Genomic DNA, 24,239 nt, shown 5'->3' on the forward strand with positions numbered 1-24,239 from the left:
TGCAATCGAATGACACTAGCCAATATCTCCGGTCCCAGACACAACCCTAGGAACCTCCGTCTTGCAGTGTCCAGTTATGCCCGCTGGACACCCCAAGCTTATATGAGTTCATCAATTTAACAAAGAAATGGATATGTACCAGGCTTGTTATCTCAAGGGGAGTCTCTGACACATTTCAAACCGAACACACTGCTTCAGGTAGAACAAACACATTTATTAACTACAAAGATAGATTTTAAGTGGTATTAAGGCAAAAAGAGTGGTTACCAAAATAAAATAAAATATAAACATGCAGTCTAAACTCTCAACCCTATTAGATTGGGCAACATCTAGATTAAGCAGTTTTTCTCACCCTGGATATTGCAGTCCTTAAAATATAGATTTGTTCCTTAAACCTGGGCCAATCTCCTCTGTTGGAGTCTTGTCTTCTTCTCAGTGTCTTAGTTGCTTGAAGCGAAGGGGGCGGCAGGAGAAGGGCCCAGTATGTGTCCACTCTGTCTGTTTTATACCCTCAGTCCATGTGCTTGGGGAGCACATGTCCAGGCATGTCAGGGGGACATTGCTGAGTCTCTCCAAGCAAGGTTGAGCAATTCCCCTAGTGTGGCCTCATGCAGGTGAATCAGTGCATTGTAGTTCCCTTGCTGGACTATGGATGTTGATGGGTTGTTTGACACTTCACCTGTTGCCTCTGGGGAGCTAATATCTGGCTGATTCCCCAATTTACAGCATGTTTTAGTGACCACCGTACAACAAAATTCTTATAACTTCATATGCATTAATGATACGCATATATGGATAGAGAAATGACTTTCAGCAGATCATAACCTTTCCCCTGATACCTTACCAGGCATGCTTTATATGTAAGATCATGATTATATGAAAATGAGGAATATAGGGACTTCAGTACGCTCCCCCAAGGTATAGAATGTCACACTATTGTTATTTGTTCTCTGTACTGAAGTAGCACTAGGAGTTGCAATCACGGACCAGGCCCCAATTGTGCTAGGAGCTGTACAAACACAGAACAAGTATAGGAAAGGAATTGTCTAACCACAGCTGAAGCTGCTGTCCATCGTGGATTCTCCACAATCTTCCTGCTTTCCTTGTGGAAGATTTGGTTTGTGGGGTTTTGGCAGCTGCCAGGAGAATTTGGGGAGACCATAAGATGCCACAGCATCCCCTCCATGTGCCATGCTGCTGCCTGGGTTGCCATGATGTTGTTGAGCTCGATGCTGCAGCAGCGTATGGACACCAGCTTGCACTGCTGTGCTACATTGCATGTGCTGCCAGGGTGGCATTTCTGCACCACCACCGGGAGGACATTCTAGTGCAATTGGGTGAAGTTCTGACAATTCCTTACTGGCTTTTATCCATGCCAGTTGTTGACATTTTCCTGGGGTGCAATGGCATTGTAACCACACGATGCAGCACCTTGACATCACAACACAGCTAATCGGAATGTGATATCAGACTGTGACACAGTGACATCACAGAACAGCACTGTAACATCATGAGGGAGCACACTAACATCACAATACAGCTAGCATGAAGGTATCACAGTCTTACACAGTGACATAATATAGTACTAGAACATCACAAGGGCAATGCAATGACATCACAATGCTGCACTATGACATCAAAATACAGTGCTATGATATCACAATGTAACACAGTGATGTTACGATGCAGCACTGTTATAGTGGTTGTTCATCAAGTTTAGTATGGTAGTGCCTAAGGACCAGCCAAGAATGGTACCCCATTGTGCTAAGCCCTGCACAAACACAGCGTAGCAGGGAGACTCTGCCTCTGTGATCTTACAATCGCAATAGATCAGACAGACATAGCTTGGGGGAAGGGGTATCCTACACAGGCAGAGCAATCTATATGGTGGCAGCAAATAGCATGTTAGTTTAATGATTTTTGGGGGTGGGGAGGGTTTATCTCGGATCGGAGAGGCTAAATGGGAAGAAAGATGTAGAAAAGGATGATGAGGGGGACAGGGCAGGGGAGGAGAGGGTAAGAGAGACAGGTGTAGAGTTAAGCAGGATGAAGAGAGTGTGAGGGAGGTAGAGGGTTAGAGCAAACAGCCAATCAGCACATGGCAGAGAAAGTCCAACCAAAACTGTGGGCAGTTCTCTGGCTGTCCAAAGGTCCTTGTTTTGGCTGCTTTTGCTCCTTCCAGCTGGAGTTTCTGGTTGGTTTAATAGTTTCACAGTTTAAGGCTAGAAGGGACCATTAGATTATGTAGTCTGACTTCCTCTATGTCACAGGCCAGAGAATTTCACCCAGCTACCCCTATATTAAGCTCAAATATTTTAGTTAACATCACAGCTAAAGCATTTCAGTCCTGGGGAGACTGAACTGTTATGTGCTACAGGCATGGCCCTGGCTGGGCCCCATTTTATTATGGCATCATACAGAGGTGAAATGACACCACAAAGGAGCACAGTGACATCACCACAGAGAATGATGGCATCACACCACTGAGAGCACAACCTTATTGCATCTTGTTAAGTCCCAGCCAATGTTTAATTCAACCTTTCCCATCCCTCACCATGTCCCCTTCCAGGCATGGTATTATCTGGGGCTCTTGGCTGATGAGCCAGTGGCTAGGCTGCATGTTTGGGACTCAAAAGACCCATGCCCAAGTCTAGTCTCTGCTATTTATTTGCATGTGACCTTGGGCAAATCACTTAGCCTCTGCCTTCCTTCCCTGTCTGTAAAATGGGGCCCTAAGGAACGATTTCACTCCACTTCCTGGTATTAGCCACTCCCCGCATGCGCGGCGGGGTCGCTGGGTGGCACCTATCTGGCACTAGGCGTGCCGCTTTCTAGCTCAGCCCACTGCGCCCATGCGTAGTAAGGAGGCTTCGGGACCTATTTAGCGGCCGGAGCGTCCATTTGTTGCTCTGGTCAGTGGGACGCATGCACGGTCCGAGCCCCTTTACAGCGGCAAACACTTGCGCACACGCAGTCCCGGTCTCTGGACTCTATTTCATACCGGCATGGGACGCTTTGTGGCGCTTCCCCGAGGAGCCAATCAGAACAGAGCGAGAGGGGCGGTCCACATTCTCCCAGCCAACCAGCGCGGGGCCTGCCCTGCCAGCGGGCCAGTGCTGGGGGAAAACAAGCCGGCCGCGGAGGCGCGGGGGGGGAGGGGGGCAGAGTGAAGTTGCGGCGGGGAGGGCGCACCCCGGCCCGGGAAGAGCCGCCCCCAGGCCCCCGTCCCTCACCCAGCCATGTCCCGCTGGTTCTTCCCCTGGTCCAGCTCCATCAAGAAGCGGGCCTGCCGCTACCTGCTGCAGCACTACCTGGGCCACTACCTGGAGGAGCGGCTGAGCCTGGAGCAGCTCAGCCTGGACCTGTACCAGGGCGCCGGGGCGCTGCGGGACATTCACCTCGACATCTGGGTGAGCGGCCGGGGCGGGGGCCGGGGGCGCCGCGGGTCAGCCACCTCGCCATGGCCGGGACTGGGGGCGCCCAGGGGGCTGGATGGGTGTGGCAGGGATTGGTATCAAGGGGCTGGGGAACATCGACCTCGTTGTGTGGGTCAGGGTCTGGGCAGTTCTCTGGCTGTGGGTCCGTAGCTGGGGTCCAGGGCGCTGTGGGGCCTTGGAGAAGGACAGGGTGAGCCAAAGGGGAAACAGGATGCGGGGGGGTGGGGAGGTTGGCTGGGGTGGGGCTGGAATCTGTGCTGAGGCGCTGGAGGTGGCATGGGCGTAGATCTGTAGCTTGGAGCTGGAGGGGAAGAGGGGAGAACCAGGTGATGTTGGGAGCCCAGATGGGAGCCCTATTCCCTGATGCATAGGGTTGGGGGCCTGGGATGGGGCTCAGGGAGGAGGAGCAAGGACCTTGAGAGGCATCTGCCTGGATATACAGAATCATAGAATATCAGGGTTGGAAGGGACCTCAGGAGATCATCTAGTCCAACCCCCTGCTCAAAGCAGGACCAATCCCCAATTTTTGCCCCAGCTTTCTAAATGGCCCTCTCAAGGATAGAACTCATAACCCTGGGTTTAGCAGGCCAGTACTCAAACACAGGGCAGCATGGCTCTGTGGGTGAGAAGGGGATGGGGTAGGAACCAGGTGTATGCAGGGCCAGAGAACAGAGTGGCGAATGGGAAGAGAGAGTGGGTGCAATTAGTGACAGTGACTGATCCCACCAGGAAGAGCTAGCTTTAGGATGGGATGCTACCCCTTGTGTGTTTCACTGCCTCCCACCTACCCTAACAGTACTCCATGCTCAGGGTCATGTCTATAAAATACCCAGCATATAGAGCAGTAACTACATTGTGTGTTTGGGTAGGAGGGAGGGAGGAGGGTAAACCACTTGGGAAGTGGCCTCATGAAGGAGTTGGGGTTGGGAAATACCTGATTAATCCTTAAACTCCCACCCCATGTGCTAGGACAGGTCCCTAGAGTGCTGATGTCAGTATATTTCCATGACCTATTCCTTGTGGATTTCATTTGCTGGAGGTGAAGTACCATTGAGCCTATCTGGCCAGTCTCCTGGCTGATATGAGACAACCAGGATAGGGCTGGACAGACAGACACCCTCTCCTAGTCCAGTGCTCTGTCTCCTACCCCTGACTAGGCTGGTATGGAGCTAATGCTAGAAGTTTCACCCCCACTCCTGGGGAGCCCAACTCTATAGTGTTACCCCATGTGGGGTGTGTGCTTGTATCTGAGCCATTCACCCACTTAGCCCACCCCTACATTTCTTCCCCTGGTTTATATTAGCAGGAGTACTGTGCCTCAGTTTCTCCACCTCCCTTGGAGCTGGTCTACCCTTCCTTGCCTTCTGCCTACCTTGGGTTGAGGGAGGGGCCGCTGTAGCTGCTGGGTTAATAACCTTGCTGTCACCCCAGGTGTAGAGTCTTGGGGAAGTGGGGTGTGTCCCTGAGTCATGGGTATGTCACCAGGTCCCAAATAATAGCCCAGCATTGTGTTTTGGTGAGTGTCAGGGCCCGGCTTCCAGTGCCCCACTGTGAAGGGAATGAGGGGACAAGGAAGCTGCATGGGGCCTGGGTGTGTTGCTCTTCAGGGGGGAGGGGGGCAAAGGGGGTGGAGCGGGTTGGGAGGAAGAATCAAAGTGGAGCCACTCAGTGAGGCTGTGGGTTGGAAATGAGGGACATCAACAGAATAGCGGGGGATGGGGGGAGAGAAGAGCCTAGGGGGCTGAGGGATGAGTTTAGCTTAGTGGTTCTCAAACTTTTGTACTGGTGACCCCTTTCATGTAGCAAGCCTCTGAGTGCGACCCCCCCCATAATAAATTAAAAACACTTGTTTATATATTTAACACCATTATAAATGCTGGAGGCAAAGCGGGGTTTGGGGTGGAGGCTGACAGCTTGTGACCCTGCAGGTAATAACCTTACAGCCCCCTGGGGCGTCCCAACCCCCAGTTTGAGAACCCCGGTTTAGCCGCTTGCAGGCATGCGGGAAGGACACCAGTGCTGTGACTCACCTTTGAGCTCTTGCAGAGGGGAAAGCACCCCCTGCTGAGTCCCCACCCCACTTGCTGAAGCACAGGAGCCCCCTAACACCACCCTGGGACTATGACATTGGGTTTAGCACTGACTGGGAGGGACAAGTGCTGCCTCCTGAGCCCCCCACTCGCTGCAAGTGTCCCTGGCACTACGGGGTGGTGCTTTTGTGTGACACATCCCTGCTGGCTGAGGTCTGGTTCTGATCTAAACTTTGGGAATTGGATTCTGGCAGTAGATGGCTCTTGGGTGTCTGTTTCCTCTGTATGTGTATACCTCTGCCTCTCCCCCGGGCTACTAGGAACTTTCCTGGCTGCTGCCTGTGGGGTCATTGGTCATCTTGAGCCCCCCGTTATTGTATCAGGTGCTCTTAATTGAGATGGAGGTGGGACATTTTACAGATGGGTAAACAGAGGCACAGAGCAATGGCAGTGATGGCCCAAGCTTGCACGGGGGCTCTGTGGCAGAGTGAGGAACTGAACCCCACTGCTGTCTGTAGCAATTGGGGGGGGGAGATATTTCTGATGTCAGTATCAAAATGGGGGAGTGGGGTCTAGAGGGTCAGAGCGGGGCAAAGAGCCAGGACTTCTGGGTTCTCTCTCCAGCTCTAGGAGGGGTGGGGGGGGGGTGTCTAATAGTTTACAACAGGGGAGGGCTGGGAGCCAGAACTCCTGGCTCTGAAGTGGTGCCCTCTGTGACCTTTGCCCTTCCTCTGTGACCTTTGCCCTTCCCCTCTCTGTGCCTTGATTACCCTGCTTGTGCTCGCTGGTGCTGGGAGGCCCTTAGGTGGTGGTGCGATATTGCCGGTGGCTTGGTAATGCCAGTTACTCTTGGTAGTGCCTAGCTGGTTGCTGGGGTTAGCCTAGCACCACAGGTGAGGCTGCTCTGCATGTATGTATTGATGATATGCCATGGATACAGAAAATGCCAAGGGGGGTAGGAGGGAGTGTGGGTAGGTGAGCGATCAGACCCCAGGGCTGATGAATGCCCTGGGCTCACGCCAGCCTGGGAGCTGCTCATTAATCTGCTCTGTGACTCAGGGTTTCCTGACTGTCATGCCTGGCTTCAAAACAGGCACAGAGCTTCCCTGTGGGAGGAGGAGGAGGCGTGGAGAGGGGAGGCATTGTCTCTGATTGGGAAACTGAGGCACAGGGGCTGTACCTCCTAAGGGCACACACTGAGTTAGCGGGAAAGCTGGGATTGAACCCAGGAGTCCTGGCTCCCAGCCCCAACTGCTAGACCTGACTCCCAGCCCCCCTGCTCTAACCCACTAGATCCCCTCAGGGTTTTCTTGTTCTCTGCACTGGCCCAGCCCTGCCGTAGTTTCCTTGACAGGCCCGGGGGTGGCGGTGTGGGATGTTGACATTTTGGGCCGGCCAGCCCATAATCCTGCTGCCAGTGAGTCCCGCCCCTTGCACCGAGGCAGTTGTTGTCCTTACCTGCTGGGGAACAGGGCTGCTGCCCTTCATGAGCGGGTTATAATTAGCAGCCACAGTCACTGTACACCTGTTAGACTGATGTTCCCCTGGCGCGTTGGGACTATCCTTCTGTATGTCCCCACCACCACTACTGGGTCCCACGGTTCCCCCTCTCCTCCCTGCCATGTCTCAATCACCCTCCCTATTCTTGGCTTTCCAGGAAGCTGTTCCAGGCTGGCTGCCTCTGGACTGGTTGCCTCGTTCTGCTCCTATTGAGCTGTGTATGTGACACATGGTGGCAATATGGTCTAGTGCAGGGGTGGGCAAACTTTTTGGCCCAAGGGCCACATCGGGGTTGTGAAACGGTATGGAGGGCTGGGTAGGGAAGGCTGTGCCCCCGAAACAGCCTAGCCCCCGGCCCTTATCCGCCCCTTCCACTTCCTGCCCCCTGACTGCACCCCTCCAACCCCCCTGACCCGTGACTACTACAACCCCTATCCACACCCCCATCCAACCCCCCCACTCCCTGTCCCCTGACCGCCCCTCCCGGGACCCCCCATCCCTAACTGCCCCCCCCCAGGACCCCACCCCCATCCAACCCCCCCTGCTCCCTGTCTCCTGACCGCCAAACCTCCACCCCCGACTAACCCCCGGAACCGACTACCCCTTAACCCACCTCCCCCTCCCCCCAGCCCCTTACCTTGCTGCTCTGAGCGGCAGGACAGGCTTATTTGAAAGCCTGGGAGGTGGGCAGGTGCAAGCTGTGCTGCCCGCACGGCGGCATGGCTGCAGGGAAGGGGGGACAGCGAGGGAGGGGCCGGGGGCGAGCCTCCCCAGCCGGGAGCCCAGGGGCCGGGCAGGATGGTCCTATGGGCCAGCTGTGGCTCACCTCTGGTCTAGTGTCTGGGGCACTGGGCTGGGAGGAAGGACATTTGGGTTCTATTCCTAGCTCTGCCACTGATCTGTGGCAAGTCTTGTCTCTCTGTGGCTCAGTTGCGACTCCCATCCATTGTCTGTTTTGACTGGAAGCACATCAGGTCAGGGACTGGCCATCACTGTCAGCGTGGGGACTGGTGCGATTGGGGGACCCTGGTCTTGGTCTGTGTGGCTTCCAGCCCAATGGGGGGCCTCTGATTTGGGTTGGAGGGGCTGTGCAGTGCTGGGGGACCCTGATCTTGGTCTGTGTGGTGCCTGGTACGGTGGGGGACCCTGATCTTGTTTTGTGCAATGTCTGGCCCCATAGGGGCCCTGATCTTAGTGGGGGGCAGGGCTGTGTAGCCTCTGGCCTGATGAGGAGGGCCTCTGATCTGAGTTGGGATTCCAAGTGTTATTGTTAGAATAATCCAATAGCCTTAATACTTAGCATTTCTATGAGGCCTACAATTAACTAGCTGGAAACCCTGTCCGGACAGCCTGCTACTTCCTCTGCTGAAATGGTTTTGCAACCAAGTCACCTGACCTCCCCAGCCCTTGTCACCAGAGTAGATTTTAGAACAACAATCCATGTCATCTGCCATCAGAGGGAGGATTCCCAGATAAGAGTGCAGCATGCAAGAATCGGCTGGTGACATGCAGCCAGTTCTGGAGTGGGGCATTACAAGGCATGTTAGCCTAGGACAGGAAGTGCAGCCTGAAGTGCCCAGGGTATTTGTAACCAGCCCTGCTGGAATGTGGACAGGCCAGTTGGATTCACACACTTAACCGCCCATCGCTGAAGTTAACAATGGGTCCTGAAATGGAATCTGGCTGTTCCAGACACTGGGAAGCTGTGAGCTGCCTCTGCCTGGAAGAGTGGGGAATGCAGTGCTGAGTCGGCTCCCTGTTCCCGAAAAGGTAGCAAACTGCAAGCTAGGACTCCTGGGCCCTATCCCTGGCTCTGGGAGGAGAGTCTAGTGGCTGCTGGTAGTCAGGACTCCTGGGTTTTATTCCTATCTCTGCCCTGGCTTGCTGTGTGACCCCAGGCTCCCTGCCTCAGTTTACCTCTCCAGAGAATAGTAGGTAGTAAAGTTGCTTAATACTTGGTGCGATGCGTAACCCCTCAGTCCTTCACTGGGGAAGGTTTGAAGGGGCAGGAGGGGGATGGCTTAGTGTTCTTAGCAACAAGCTGGAAATCCCTTGGCTCAGAGATGCTGCCAGTTTGAATCCTGACACAATCAGTTTAGGACCTGGAGGTTAAATAGATTTGAACTCCATGAAGCTCTCAGCTGAAAGCGGCTCTGAAAACTGACATCCACTTTCTCTGCTGTCTTTGGTCAAATAACCCTATGTGACAGTGCAGGGAATATCTGCTGGCTTCCACGCCCCACCCCAGAGGTAGCTGCGTCCCAGTGCTGGGCGAGGTATCCTGGTATAAACAGCCCCCTTGCCCCACCCCAGAGGTGGCTGCATCTCTGTCCCAGGTGAGTGGTCTCTGTCTGAATGTTCCTCTGTTCTCCCTGCAGTCGGTGAACGAGCTCCTGGAGTCAGTGAGCGCCCCACTGGAGATTGTGGATGGCTTCATCAACAGCATCGCAGTTACCATCCCCTGGTCGGCACTGGTGACCGAGAACTGCACCGTGGAGGTGACAGGGCTGCAGATCACGTGCCGGCCCAAGTATCGCAGTGGTGAGTGTGGGGCCGAGGGGTGGAGCTGCTCCCAGCCTCTCCCTAGCGTAGGGACATGGCCACAACAGCCTGCACTCTGGCTAGTCCCTGCTCCCCAAGCCCATTAGTGGTGGTGTTCCTTTAGCTTCAGCTGCGGAGCCTGAGTTCTCAGGGTGTGTGGTCCCAGGGGTAGGCCTGGCCCAGGGAGTGCTGGTAGCCGGCACTGATGGCTGGTGTCTTAATTTGCTGCTCTTCCTCCCTGTAATGAAGAGGTGCTCGGCATCTCTCATCCTGCTTCCACATTTTCCCATAAGCCCTGGTGATGGTCAAAGATCTCAGCCAGCCAATCATGTGAAGTGGGGTCCCTATTAGCTAATTACTGTTTCTCCCTCCCTCCCCCCCAACATGTGTGTTTTGCCCTGCTACCTGCAGGAGAGGTGGTTTTAACAAAGTCTTGAGGATCCTGCCCCCATCCCAGCCAGGCCTCGATGGGGATCTCTGCTAGCGCACCATACGGCAATGGGCTGCTCCTGACGTGAGGGCTCCAGGGTGGGGACTGACCTCACCAGCTGGGATTCCAGGAGCGGGTGGCTGCTTCTGGAGGGTCATTTGGATGCTAGCAGAAAATGCTCCAGTAGGAATAAATAATTAATAGGGGCTCTTAAAATTGCTCTTACAGACATTTCTCCCCTCCCCCTGCCCAGGGTGAGAGTATGAGCCCCTCCCTCTTCACTGCCAGGTGCTGTACAGACCCCTCCAGGCCTGAGACCAGGCCCACTGGTGCTGGGTACTGCACAGACCTAGTGAGAGACCGTCCTTGCTCAAGACAGAGGAAGGATTATTCCCAATATTAGGTGTGGAAACCAAGGCCTAGTGGCTAGGGTGGCCTGGGGCTTGGGTCCTGCCTCTGCCCAAGTCCCTTTCCTGTTCTGTGCCTCTGTTTTGTTCTCTGAAGTGGGTGGTGAGTGTGTGCCTGCCCTGCCTTTGGTGGATGGGGCTGGCAGTGCCTTCAGGGTTCATTGCCTCTCAGTAATGAAGTGCCCCTCCATTCCAGCAGCCGCCCCAGGAACAGAATCTCAGAGCTGGTCATCATGCATGACCACGAGCATGCAGCTGGCCCAGGAGTGTCTGAAGGACCAGCCTGAGGAGCCCCCACAGCCTCTTGAGGGCCTTGAGATGTTCGCCCAGACCATTGAGACCGGTGAGTCTCCCCTGGGATCTTGTAGGATGGGGGGCAGGGGGAATCGGATTGCAGCTAGGGAATCAAGGGCCAGGTGGAGACCCAGGAATGGAACCGAGGAGTCCTGACTCCTAGTTCTACCACTGCTCTAACCTGCTGGAACCCAGTCCACTCCCAGAGTTGGAGATTGGGCTCTTGGTTTCTGTTTCCAAGCCTCCATTGCTCTAACCCACACAGACCCCACTTCTGTCCAAGAGCGGGGAATAGAACCCAGGAGTCCTGGCTCCCAGTCTAACCACTAATCTCAGTGGTAAACAACTTCTCTTGTCTGGTATAAACTCAGGGTAGCATGTACATAGGGGTGGAAGATAAACAAAATGCTCCCAAAACATACCACTCTACTGCACCCCCAAGCTCCCCAAGGGGAGCGGATGGAGAGAGATTGTGGCAGGTGTCAGTTGTGTGGCTGAAGGCCCAGATAACCCGCACTTCATAAGAACCAATATGGGACAGAGGAGAGAGGCTTAGTGCAGGGATTCCTGGGGTGGGAGATAGTGTGAACTAGTGGATAGACCACTGGAGTAGGAATTTGGGAGACTTGGATTTTATTCCCAGGTCCGCCACTGTGCCTCCATTTCCCCATCTGTAAAATGGGGATAACAATACTGCCCTCCTCTAAAGCATATTGAGAGCTACAGATGGAAACAGAGGTAATCACTGTGAGATGGTCCCTTAACATCTCTGGTTCTCTCTGGCATCCCGTGCCCAGTGCTGCGGAGGATCAAGGTGACGTTCCTGGACACCATTGTTCGGGTAGAGCACATACCCAGCAGCTCTCAGACTGGGGTGGCCTTGGAGGTGCATATTAAAAGGTAACGGGGGTTCTGCTCCCTGCATTCCTGAGTGTGAAGGGGGGTATCCAATGAAGCATGGAGAAGGAGACTGTCCCCCTGGGGATCCTGTCAGAATTTGAGCTAAGCTGGGTCAAGCCAGGCTGGTACCTGGATGGGAGACATCCCAGCAGGAATGGGGTGGTACAGGGAGATGTGTGAGGGCTTCAGTGAGGGGTGCTCTTCCCTCTTTCTGTGCTGTCCACCACCAGGCCCCTTTACTCTCCCAGAGCTGGGGATTGAACCCAGGTGTCCAGACTCCCAGCCCCCCTGCAGTAATACGATAGACCACACTCTCCTCCCCCCATGGTCCTGGCTCCCAGGCCCTGCTCTAACCACCAGGTCCCACACTCTTTCCCCCCCCCCGACCCCCCCCACAGAACTGGGGATAGAACTAGAAGTCCTGACTCCCAGCCCCCCTCGCTGCTCTAAGTGCTAAGTACCCAGCTGTCTGAGGCCACCTTTGGCCCAGCTCTGGTACCCATGGGACTGTGTCTAACCCTGTCACCTGTGACTTGCTCCCCCAGGCTGGATTACTGCGACGAGGCAGTGAAGGACCCCAGCCAGGTACTCCCAGTCGACATCCACCAACCCCCGGCCTTCGTGCACAAGATCCTGCAGCTGAGTGGCGTGCAACTGTACTATGAGGAGTTCCCCGAAAGTGCAGCTTCGCCTGTGCCTGGCCCCCAGGTACCTCTAGGCACAGCCATGGGAGGGGAGAGATGGGCCTGCTTGTGAGAGAGGAGTGGGTCTAATGTGTAGGAGTCATGGCTCCCAGCCCCCTGCTCAAACCATTCGACCCCAATCCCCTTCCAGGGCTTGGGAAGGAACCCAGGAATCCTGTTCTGAACAGAAGGCATAGGATTGTAAATCAGAGCTCCTGGGTTCTCTCCCCAGCTGTGTGCGTTGGCAGCATGGTATTCCCTGGCTACCATGCGGGGAGAGCCCACTGAATCCTTTTGGGATGAGAGGGGCTGCTGGTCCCAAACCAGCCGCATCCATTTGTAGCAACCAAACTCGTCTCCTTTCCATCTTCCCAGCCCCAATCCCAGATGAGCGAGTCATTGTCCTCAGCCAGTGGAGCGGTGCCCGAGTGTCCTGACCCACCCTTGCAGATTGGCAGCTGTTCCGGCTACATGGAGATGAGGATCAAACTCAAGCAGAACGAGGCCTTTCCCGGGCCCAAGGTGAGAAACGTTGGCGGGGCAGGGATCCCATCCCCCTCACTTCCTGAGCTGAAAGGGGGTCTCCTAGAGATGTGGCACAGTGTACCACCTACTGGTATTCACCTGTGGAACTCCCTGCCTCAAGAACATGCTGTGGCTGGGAGGGGAGCCAGGCTGCACTTCTTCGGCCCATTGGTGTGTTCTAAGTTGAGGGGGGCATCGGGGGGAAGAAGGAGGAACCTGCCTAGTGAGTTCTGCTTGTCTTCTCTCCCCAGCTGGAGCTGGATGGGAAGCTGGGATCCCTGCACCTCTTGGTTTCCCCCCAGCAAATTTTCTACCTGCATGACCTGCTGACAGCACTGAGTGTCTCAGGTGAGCCACCGCTGGGAAGTCGTTCCACCCTGGCAAAACACAGCTCTTGGTAACACCTAAAGAGGCTCCTGGGTTTTGTCCCCAGCTCTGGAAGCAGAAGGGGGTCCAGTGGGTTAGAGCTGGAGGAGGCTGGGAGTCAGGACGTCTGGGGAGAGGAATCTGGGGATCACCACCTGGTTTGCTGTCTTGATGCTCCTTCCATTGTGGGAATCTCTGAGGAGTTGCTGCTGTGATCTGGGCTCAGCTATTCATGCCTCGTATCCCTGTGCCCCTGCTTTCGGGGCTCGGCTGTCTGTCCTGGCCCCACATGCCCCTTGCCAGCTCTCTGGATGCTCGGCCAGTGATAGGTGCTGGCTGGGCTGCAGGCCTGCCTGGGGCAGGCGCCAGAAGCTTCAGCCCTTTTACCTGAGTTTGACCCCTACGGGGGGGGGGGGGGGGGAGAAGCTTCATCTGATTGGCTGCCTGACCCACTTGTCCACCTCCTGGGGCAGAGCAACCAATCAGAGCTGCTGAAGGGAGAGTTCTCTCCCCCTTGGTCAGCAACCTGAACCATTCCCTCAGTAGGGGAGGTGGAGTGGAGAAGAGCCATCCTGAGGGCCTTCGCTCGCTGTTTTCTCCCCCCGCCCCAGTGAGAAAAGCTTGGGGGGAGGAGGGAGCAGCGAGAGCTCAGGATAGCTCCTCTCCCTCCTTGCAATGCCCAGCCTGGGAAAAAGGGGTGGTGGGGGGGGAGAACTTCCGGAGGAGCTGAAGTGAGGCCACAGCAGATGGGGAAACAGGTTTGATTTGGACATTGGGGAGGCAGAATTAAGTGCTGGGCAAGGGAGGAGCAGGAGCTCTCACCCCCCCACCCTACATCACCTTACCTAATCAAGGGGCATGGGCAACACTCCCCCTCATGCATGGAATGGGCGGGGCAAGTCCAGAGACAGACCAAAGCTGTCGACTTTTCAAATGTCTCGGGGGACTGACTTGTGCCAACTTCCCGAGATCAGTACCGCCCTTGGGGCGGGGAGGGGAGCTCCTCACTTAGCGGGGCTCAGCTGTCTCTGCCTGGCAACCCATGTGCCAGTGGGACCCTGCCCAAGCCCCTCTTTCCCCACCAGTACCCCAGCTGGTCCCCAGGGGCTATCTCCTCTCTGCACCTCCCTAACCCCCACGGCTCCTCCTCTCCCCAACCCAAGAAGCCAATGGCCTACAGGAGAAGCTAAGCAAGAGCCGCCCACTGGACTCTGAGGACCTGAAGCTGATAGAGCAGGATCTGAGCCAACAGCTGCACGGGGGCCAGGGCTTGGGGCCGGGCCGGCTGGAGGAGGAGTTGGAGAGCTTCGTGGGCCTGGAGAACAGAGGTGACGTCTGGGCAAGGTGCGCTGCGGGAGGAGGGGTGTCAGCACTAGACTGTGCACAACATCATGGCCTGTGTGCTGCAGACAAAGCTCAGCCGTTAAACAAATACACACACACACACGCACACGCCCTGCCTAGGGAGCCAGGATGAGGAGCCTTGGGCCCTTTGGCTCTAGAAGCAGCATTGGCCACTCCCACTTGAGCTCAGGGAGGATTTTCCTCACTTGGCAGCAACAGCAGGTCTCTTATCCTTTGTGTGGCCTTGTCGCTGCAGGGCGAGGGAGATTACGCACGGGTGCGCTACAAAACCGGAGCATGTACTTGTGCAGCCCGCGAGTCACCGTGAGCTCTTCTGGTGCCCCTCAGTCCCAACCCACCACCTGTGTGTTATCCCAGCCCTGCTCCCCTTTCACCGCAGCTCTGCTGGTGCCCCTTAGCCCCCTTACTGTGTGAAACCTTATGTGAGGGCAGCACTTTCTGGTGTGCCTGCCCACATGCTGCATGGTCTCCCAGTACAACAGGCTGCCTGTCCCTCTGCTGGGGCTCCGCCTCCCTCCCGTGACCCTGCTTCTCCCCCTTTACCTTCCAGAGATGTTCTTCTCCATGGCTGCCATGACAAGTAGTGTGACCTCTGTGCGCTCAGTCAGCGATCTCTCTGACATCGAGCTCGACTCCTCTGTGCACAGCGACTACAGCGCCTGCCCCCTGCAGCCGCCTTCCTTCGCACCGGGGGTGAGAACTCACTGGGGGCGGGCTGAGTGGGAGGGCATAGTTGGCAGCATCTGACACTGTCGCCCCTCAGCTCCCGCCTTCCCCGTGTCTAGAACCAGGCAGAGCCCTCTGGAGCTGTCTGTGCCTACTCTGCTCCCAAAGCCACGTGGTCCTGGGAGCTCCTTGGTGCCGCCAAACCTCGAGTGTGTCACCCTGGTCTGGCTCCACATCCCTAATCTCCGCTTCTCTCTACAGCTGATCCTGAGCAGCCCCAGGCGCTACGGCCGCTCCCCCTTTGCTGCTACCCTCCCAGGCCTGCAGGGCCTGAGCAAACTGCCAGGTGAGTGGGGCTTGTCCTGCTGGGTTCGTGCTGCGCTTTGGTGAGGAGAGTGGGGTTCTGCTCAGTGCTGGGAGGGCAGCGGGGTTTGGTGGGGTAGAGCAGCAGGGGCTGGTAGCCCAGACTTCTGCGTTCTATCCCAGGTCTGGGATGGTAAGGGGCTCTAGTGGATTAGAGCGGGTGGGGGCCTGGGAGTCACCGCTTCTGGGTTCTATTCCCTGCTTGGGGGACTGCAGGCTTAGAGTCCATCCCCGAAGCTTGCTGACTGTAGAAGGCTTCCTTCACTCATGGCTGAAATCTGACTCAGCCATCTAGGGGTAAGTGTACACACCTCTGGGGTGGAGCACGGGTGCTGTTTATACAGGGATCCCTCACCTGGCTCTGAGATGCAGCTGCCTTTGGGTTGGGGCATGGGGGCTGCCACATCCAGGTGAGTTTGAGAGAGGTAGAAGGCAATAACCCCCAACTCAAATTTGACTGGGGCAGCTAGGTTAGTGCCTCATCCCTGCGGGGAAGCAAGAAGGGCCTTGGTTTCCCCCTCCACCCTGGTCCTTCCCCTTTGGAAGACCACACCTCCTTTAGCCTAACCCCTCTTTCTCCCTGCGAAGTAGTGGGGCCCAGGGCTCCTGGGTTCTATTCCCAGCACTGGGCTCCCACCAGCCCCTCCCTGCCCCCCACCACAGCTCTGTCATTGCCTGGTAATCCCAACCTGCAGCCCCTTCTGCTGTGGGGCATGCCCTGCTTGGAGGGAAGTGTGTCCTAGCAGGTTTCCCAGTGTCTTCTGTGGGGGTTGGTTGTAATGCATCAGCTTCACCTAGTGTGGGAGACCTGATGTGAGCCCCGCAGTCGGGAGGGCGGCCAGTTGTAGTCCCGTTGCTAGCCAGACTAGCCTAGGAGTGTTGGGACTAGCTTGGGGGGTGGGGAGCTCTCAGTGCTGGGCTGTCTGATCCGAGGTGCCTGATCTGTTTCAGGCAAGGCCCTCCAGTTGCCCTCCTTGGAGAACCTGCGGCCGGAGACGCTGCTCAGAGTTACGGTGGGCGGCCTCACCCTGACAGTCCCGCATCAGTGCCCCGGCCCGCCTGCCCCTCCCCAGCTGGCCCAGCGTTTCTTTGCCGAGTTGGCCTTCTTCAAAGACTCTGCCTTCGGTGGGCGGGACTTTGGGCATCTGCGCAAGTGCTTTGAGAAGGCCTGTCCTTGCAGTAACCTCAGGTAGGCTGGGTTCAGCTCCCTGCCCCTCGTGGGGCACGCATGATACACCCTGGCTGCTCCCTACCCCAGTCTGGGCAGTGGTGCAGAGGCAGGTACCAGGGGATGTTCTAGATGTATGATCTCCAGGGACTGGAGCATTGGGAGGTGGGGCCAGCATGGATTGGGAGGGGAGGGCACAGCACCTCTAGCGCTGTGCTGGGGTATTGGGGCCAGCACTGATCGTGAGGGATAAGTGCCCCTCCATTCCACTTTCTGCAGCACAGTGCCCCCTAGCACACAGTGGGGTTGGCACTGAGTGAAAAAGGAGAGCACCCCCTCCTTGTGGCACAGTGCCCTCTAGTGCTGTGCTGGGGCAAAAGGAGAGCACCCTGTTCCACTCTTTGCAGCACAGCGCCCCCTAGTATTGCTCCTGAGGCACTGGGGTAAGCACGGACTGTGAGGGGACAGCATCCTCCACACTTCACTCCTTGAAGTCTCCCATCCATGTGCTGACTGTCCCTGTGCCTGCTTAGCTTGTGAGGTCTGCCTGGGCCCCAGCACCGGGGCTGTCAAACCCCCCCCTCCACCCCCTACTGCAGGCTCTGACTCCGCCTTCCTGCCCCAGGCTGACTGGAGCAGCCCTACAGGTCACCTGCCAACAGAGAGTAGCTGGCTCCCTGCACGTGCTCAGTTCGGAGGTGAGCTTCGGCATGCTGGAGATCCTGGAGTGCCTGTGGGCCAGCACCAGCCCGGAGCACAGGCAGCAGAAGCCGGAGTACACCGAGGTAAGGAGTGGTGAGCGGATGGCAGAGCCACACCCAGGGCTGGGCGCTGGGATCATGGCTCTCCGGCCCTCCTCGCTTCTGACCTGACCATGGCTGTTGCTTTGGGGTGTCTAGGGGGTTGAGACCTCAGCCTGCAGTCATGGTGTGCTGAGCCCCAGGGTAAGAGCTGACTGTGGTGGGGAAGATCTGCTTTGCCTAGGAGTGTGGGGGAGTGCTCCTGCTATCAATGCTCCATCGGCTCTGCCTGAGAGGGGTGGGAGAGCATGTGCAAGGATCAGAAGGGTGTGAACCCCAAGGAGGGAGGGGAATTACTGTTGGGGGGTGGGAGGAAAGCTGGACCAGCTGATGCCCAGGCAGGGCAAAGCCTGTGGGATCCTAATCCAGAAGCTAAAGGGCAGAGGTGGGGTGTTAAAGCCCTGATGGAGTCACCCCTGTGAACACCCAAGCATCAGGCTGGTGCATGGACCCAACCTTTGGATCCCACATGTTTTCAAGCTTACTGGACCTGAGCAGCGTCCAGTTGGTGCCTTGGCCCTGGCCTTGCTGACATGCTTCGGAGGTGCAGACTCCCTTTCTGGCCCTCCTCCTTGAGGGGTGGGGTGCTACAGCCCAGCTGCCATGGGCCCCCAAACCAGTGCTGACGCTCATCCCACATTTGCCCAGTAGCTTATGCATGCTGCTCCCAGAGCTCTACCTTCGTGAGCTCTCTGGTTTATAGATAGATTAACCCTTTGGGACCATGTTGCAGTTAAAGCAAGGAACCCAGGCTTCGCAAAGGAACTCCTTAAACCCCCCTCTGGCCCCCCAATGCACACTCTGCTCTTGGAAAGCACAGGAGAGTTCGGCTCTGTGTGGACGAACACACAACACCTGAATACTATCCCTCCCTCGGAGCCCTGCCCACTCCTGAAAGTCTTTTGGGTTCTGGTCAGTGTCGTTCAGGGAAGCCAGGGCCCTCCTGCTCAGCCTCCTGGTTCTGCAACGGCCTAGCCCCTTGGCTAGAGCATTTGTCTTTGGAAAGCTACTTCTGACACCTCTTCCTGCCTCTCTTCTCATGCTGGGCTTTTCCATGCTCTGGCCCCTCTCTGTGCTGCTGGGCACAGGGGCTGTTAAACATCCATGACAAAGAATGCCCCAGTGGTGAGGAAACTGAGGCAGGGAATGGCGTGTAGGCGTTGGGTCTACCAGGATCTGTAGATCTCTTGTGCTGTCTGAACAGTGATGGTTGCAAAAATCCTTCTGCAAGTCTGTGTCTGCTGCCTTCCACTGTCGTGTGTCCCAAAGGGTTAAACTATAAACCAGAGTGCCCTGCTCACAGGTGGAGTTCTGGGAAAGGGCCAGTGTAAGCTACTGGGGTGTCTTGTGGGGGACACGACGACACTGGGCCTAAGGCAGCTGGGCTGCAAGGTCCCACTTCAGTGGAGGGGTATCTGACAGTCTGTGCCCCGGAAATGCACCAGAGAAGCCCCTGCGCAGACAAAGGGGAACTTAAAGCCCATGGGTCTAAATACAGCAGCCTGGTGAGTGTCCAGCAGGGGGCGCACTGCCTCACCACAGAGGTCTAATCAAAGAGGACCAGGCCACCTGAGCCTTCTGTCCCTGGCAGCTACTGTGCCAGCACCCAATGGGATGAAACATCTCCCCAGAGAAGGGTGGTGGGTGAGTGTGGGGCAGCTTGAATCTGTTCTTGGGGAAACTGACTGAGCATCTCCTGTTTGGATCTGCTGCACAAACCTTCACCGCACCCCTTCTCTCTTCAGCTAATGACCTTCAAGAACCCCAGTGCCTTCACCTATAACTCCTCGGCCCGGCCCTGCGCCCAGATCCACTACAAGCAGTCCGAGAAGCTGCCATCCAAGGTGAGCAGCAGCCTGAGGCTGGAGGGTGTCTTGAGAGTCAGTGCGATTGGCGTGGTTTTTTTTTTCCCCCTCCTGCCCCACACACAGGCTTCTCCTCTGGGGAGCCACTGGGCAAAACGGAGCAGAGCCGTCGCAGGCTGCCACTTGATGGCATTGCACTGGGCCCTCGCAGCAGGGAGGTGAGGGGATGCTGGCTGTCCTGGGTTATCAGTCTTGCTGTGATGGGAGCACTCCTGGGAGCACTGGTCCTGTCCCTTTGTCTGGGAGTGGAAGTGCTCCTGAGGTCAGGGCTTTGTTGGTTCTGCCTGGCTACTATTAAATTGTATTCCAGTAGCACTTGGAGTCCACAGCTGAGATGTGGAGGCTGGGGCGGGGAATGCCCCATTGTGCCGAGCACTGCACAGTCTCAGTGAGATGGTTCCTACCCCGAAGAGCTCAGTCTGTTTAGACAAAGGAAGGGTTTATTCTCATGGGGAAACTGAGGCAGGAATCGGGGAAGTGACTGGTTCAAGGTCACACAGTGGAATAATACCAAAGTGTCCAGAGTCCAATCCAGTCCCTTAACCACATGACCACACTTCAATAATGTGCCTGAACGGGTTGGGGGAGGGGAGCTCTTCTGTGGTTGGTGCTCCGTTGGCTTGGCCTGTGGTTGGTGCTCCGTTGGCCTGGCCTGACTGTGGCAGGAGCTCTCCTACAGTCGGCTTGACCTGACGTGTGGCTAAGTGCCAGCATATCTCAGTTCCATGTGCTGGGACCTGCAGGGACGCATGATCTTACACAGCCAGAGTGGGTGGGGCTGCATCAGCAGCAGGGGAAGCCAAGCAGGCGGAGACAGAAGGAAGCCCCAGCCTTCCTGAGTGACCCTAGAATAAGACACTGGCAATCGCAAGAGACCCTACAATAATACAACAGTCTGTATAGTCCCAGATGACCGGGGGCAGCACCTGAGCTTCCCCCTCACTCTCCAGTGTTCTGTAGAACGAACTCCCTCACCCCCCCACCCCATGTAGAGCAGCCTCTCCCCTGGCTGGGGAGGCATTCCCAGGGCTCTGATGGCTCTCCTTCTCCCTGCAGAGCAATCTCAAGAAGACTGGGGCTAAGCGAAGCTCGGAGCTGTTGGTGGAGCTGGCAGAGTTCCACTCGGATGTGGACCTGGGTGTCCTAGACCGGCTTGGGTCCCTCCTCCGTCTGGCAGCGTCAGCGTCCATGCAAGATCAAGCCCCCGGCCTCCATGCGGACATGCATGTGGTGAGTGTGGGGGATGGAACATCTGCCAGGAGGGGGCAGGGGAGTTGTTCCCAGTTGGCTGCAGAGGAGGAGGTGCTTACGCCTGCAATGGGCGGGGGACCCGGAGGGAGACGAGGCCCCTGTTAATTCTTTCCTCTCTCCTCCTCTTGTGGCTGGGCGCCAGGCAGAGTCTCCCCATGCCCCCGAGAGGCACACAACCGTGAGGCTGGCAGCGCCCAAGGCCACCCTGCGCTTGCAGTTCCCAGTGCCAGACCTGCGGCCCGAGCCAGAGCGGCGACCCTGGATGGAGAAAGCCGTGCGCAAAGAGAGCCTGCGACTGGAGCTGACTGATGTGGTGTTCCAGACGGAGCTGCAGGCAGGGCTGGGGGGTCACGGGGAGCCCACCCGGTTGGAGGTGACCTTCAGTGACCTGCATGGTGAGCATGGGAAGGGCTGAGCTGCAAGGCCTCCTGGGAAGTCTGTCCCTGCCCTGAGTGGGACTCATGGCTCCTTATGGAGGTTAGGAGGCTAATGTAGCCTCTGGGCTAGTAGACTTGGACAGTGTCTGCTCTGGCTCTAGGATCCATCTGTCCAGGGTTGGGTCCCTGCTGCCAACGACCCTCCCAGGGGTGTCTTGTTCCCCTAAGGGGCTGGAGGGTAAACCCAGGCTGCAGGGACAAGGCATGAGGCCCACAGGGACCCACTCTGTTCAAGTTGAATTGGGGGGGGCGGGGAACATGTGGCCCCACATCTCCTGCTGTAAAATATGAAGGGGATGTTTCTAAATGGATCCCTCTTGGTTTTGTAGATGCTACAGAAACCTGCATGCTCTTACCAGAGCCATCCTGACACTGTTCTTTATTCTAACCAGTAGGCTGCCCTCCCTCTCTGCCAGATCCAGGAGTCCTGGTTTCCACCTCCACCTCCATCTGCTCTAACCATTAGACCCCAGAACAGAATCCAGGAATCTTGATTCCTGTGCTCCTCCCTGCTCTGTTCCCAGAGCTGGGGATAGGATAGCCAGGAGCCTTGCATCTTTAATTCTCCCCCCAGCCCCCTTACAAACTCCTCCCAGGTGTAGGGTAGAAAGGCAGTATTTGGGAGGGTATGGGCTTGTGTCTGGGCACTGAGTCCAGCCACTCTCCTTGCAGGTCTGTATGAAGACGGTGAGAGGCTCTCCATACCCTGCATCCGGGTGAGCAAAGCCCTTGATCCTGCAGCCAAAGGACTGGGCAAGAAATACTTCTTCCCAAAGTGAGTTTCCTTTGGGGGGCTGATCTCCCTGCCCCATGTGCACCCTGGTAGGAGCAGCTCCCGCTGCCAGAGCCCCTCCCATCCCACCAGCTCCCTCCCTCATCTACATCTCAGCTGATTGTCATCCAATCATACATCCTCTGGTTGCATGGAGTGTCTCCTGCTGTGGTGCACAGGGTGGGGTGTGTGTGTGTGTGTGTGGGGGGGGGTGCTCACATGTGTTGGGGGCAAAATTTCAGTGCAGCATCTGAGAAGGGGGCAGGTAGCCCCGTAGGGGCCTACATTGCTCCCCCTCTGCCCTCTGACTTTCCCTCCTCCCGGCCCTGCACAGGATCACGGTGACCCTGGCCCCCCAGCACAGCCTGTCCCAGTGGGACTTGGCGATGGACAAGGTGGAGGAGATGGATCTGTCAATGGTGGAGAGTCCCTGTGAATTGCGGCGGCCCGAGCCCTCCCCCTTCACTTCCAAAAGGACCATGTATGAAACTGAGGAGGTAAGGGGCACGGCCCTCCTGGTACTCAGTGGGGAGGAGATAGTGGTATGGGTGGGAGCATGGAATACTGTCCTGCCTTCCAGGGGGTCTGATCCTGCCAGGAAAGGCATGAGTGGTGTCTTTGGGGCAGGTGGCTCAGTTAGCCCACCAGGATACAAGGGAAGCAGCAGGGAGAGGACCTAGGGTATGGGCTGAATGATCCTAAGGGAGGAGCCTTGGAGATGTGAGAACAGCCCAGTTGGGCTGTTCTCAACCCCCTTCCATATCAGGTCCCCTTTTTATCTAGCTTTGGCTCTCCCCTCCCATTAACCAGTAAGGAAAGGACAGGGGAAGGTTGTGATCCCTGACATGGGCGTCACAGCCTCCATCTTGACAACCCTCTGGTTTAGTAGTTGGTCAGCTAAAGTGGGTGCCTGTCCCTGTAAGTCTTTAACCCTTCCTATGCTGGCCTCTCCCCTAGATGGTGATCCCTGGAGACCCTGAGGAGATGGCAGATTTCCAGGCCAAGACAGTGGCTGCCTCGCAATACACCCTTGAAGTGACCCTGCCCAGTGTCCACATCTTCCTGCCTAGCAAGGAGGTCTACGAGAGCATCTATAACAGGTATCGGGGGAGCGGGGGCATCTAGCCGGGTATCCTGGCTGGCAAGGAGCAGCCACAGGGCCTGGCAGCCTCTAGGGATTAGGCCCTGAATCCTCCCTGCTTGCCCCCTGGACTCTTGACTTTCCGTCCGCAGAGCGGGGCACCGGCAGTGCCCAGCTCATGTGGACCCCGGCCCTGGCTGTGTGTGGGGTTGGAAGAGCTGTCGGTGGGGTGGGCCAGGCCTGAGCAGATGGATCCCAGGTGGCCCAAGACTACTGGGTTCTCTTCCCAGCTCGGGAAGGGCCGTGGCTTCTCGTGGTTGGAGCAGGGTGGGGCTGGCAGTCAAGGCTCTTGGGTTCCATCCCCACCTCTGCTGCCAACTTTCCGGGCGATCTTGAGCAAATCGCTTCCTGTGCCTGTCTCCCCACCTGCAAAATGGGAGGTGGCGCCTATTGAGTGGCCCATCTTGTTCCCTGCAGCACCCTGTAAGAGTACTCTGTGGTAAGCTCTCTAAGGCCGGGGCCCTCTCCTTCTGTGTCAGTACCCTGCTCAGAACCAGGCGGGCCAGGTCAATAACAAACACTGCTGGGCCTGGGGAAGGTTTGAGGGGCTCCTGGCCTAGGGGAGGCAAAGGCAGTTGTGAGCGTGAAGCATCTTTCCTTTCCTTCCCCAGGATAAATAACGACTTGCTGATGTGGGAGCCGGCCAGCCCACTTCTTTGCTCCTCTGGGTCTGCGGGAGGTGCTGCACCTGGGGCCTTCTTCCCCAGCCACCTGCCCCCTCCCAAGTATTGGCAGGACAACTTCAAGATGTGCAAGTCTGCCTTTAAACTGGGTAAGGAGCCAAGCCCCGCCCCCAAACCCAGAGAGAGGCTCCTGCCATCCGCACTGACCTGTGAAGCGTTAATGCAGGGGTTCTCTAACTTTTGTACTGGTGACCCCTTTCACACAGCAAGCCTCTGAGTGCAACCCCCCGCCCCTTATAAATTAAAAACACCTTTTAATATATTGAACACCATTATAAATGCTGGAGGCAAAGCAGGGCTTGGGGTGGAGGCTGACAGCTCGCGATGCCCCATGTAATAACCTCGCGACCCCCTGAGGGGTCCCGACCCCCAGTTTGAGAACCCCTGCCTTAATGGAAATGGGGAGTGAAGGATTCTGGGAATAGCATCATGGTTGCTTGCTTTGTGATGGATGCAGGATAAGGAAAGGGGCTTGTGGGTCCAGTCCCCGGCTCTGAAGGTAGCAGAGGTCTAGTGGTTAGAGTGGGGGGGCTGGGAGTCAGGACTCCTGGGTTCTGTACCCAGCCCTGACGTGACCTTTGGCAAGATCTTCCCCTCTGTGCCTCAGTTTCCCCA

At 56.6% G+C, this 24,239-nt stretch overlaps 1 protein-coding gene across 5 annotated transcripts in view; it reads left to right on the forward strand.

The window, feature by feature from the left end:
* The first annotated feature begins 3,166 nt into the window (after nt 1-3,166).
* Nucleotides 3,167-24,239, forward strand: part of ATG2A (autophagy related 2A) — a 37,949-nt gene continuing 16,876 nt past the window's right edge. For 3 of the 5 annotated variants that reach the window (XM_084633715.1, XM_084633717.1, XM_084633718.1), the window contains exons 1-19: nt 3,167-3,410; nt 9,346-9,508; nt 10,542-10,688; nt 11,437-11,539; nt 12,085-12,247; nt 12,598-12,744; nt 12,999-13,095; nt 14,277-14,441; nt 15,029-15,171; nt 15,406-15,490; nt 16,459-16,696; nt 17,301-17,460; nt 19,221-19,319; nt 20,397-20,570; nt 20,734-20,986; nt 21,701-21,803; nt 22,135-22,297; nt 22,758-22,900; nt 23,553-23,713. In XM_084633715.1, the coding sequence (XP_084489841.1) occupies nt 3,240-3,410; nt 9,346-9,508; nt 10,542-10,688; nt 11,437-11,539; nt 12,085-12,247; nt 12,598-12,744; nt 12,999-13,095; nt 14,277-14,441; nt 15,029-15,171; nt 15,406-15,490; nt 16,459-16,696; nt 17,301-17,460; nt 19,221-19,319; nt 20,397-20,570; nt 20,734-20,986; nt 21,701-21,803; nt 22,135-22,297; nt 22,758-22,900; nt 23,553-23,713 (2,878 nt within the window). In that variant the 5' untranslated portion in view covers nt 3,167-3,239. The remainder of the gene's footprint in view (nt 3,411-9,345; nt 9,509-10,541; nt 10,689-11,436; nt 11,540-12,084; nt 12,248-12,597; nt 12,745-12,998; nt 13,096-14,276; nt 14,442-15,028; nt 15,172-15,405; nt 15,491-16,458; nt 16,697-17,300; nt 17,461-19,220; nt 19,320-20,396; nt 20,571-20,733; nt 20,987-21,700; nt 21,804-22,134; nt 22,298-22,757; nt 22,901-23,552; nt 23,714-24,239) is intronic. The other 2 variants (XM_084633716.1, XM_084633719.1) reach the window with 1 other exon arrangement.

Source organism: Lepidochelys olivacea (genome assembly GCF_965140295.1).
Source record: "Lepidochelys olivacea isolate rLepOli2 genome assembly, chromosome: 7".
In the NCBI taxonomy this organism is placed as follows: Eukaryota; Metazoa; Chordata; order Testudines; family Cheloniidae; genus Lepidochelys; species Lepidochelys olivacea.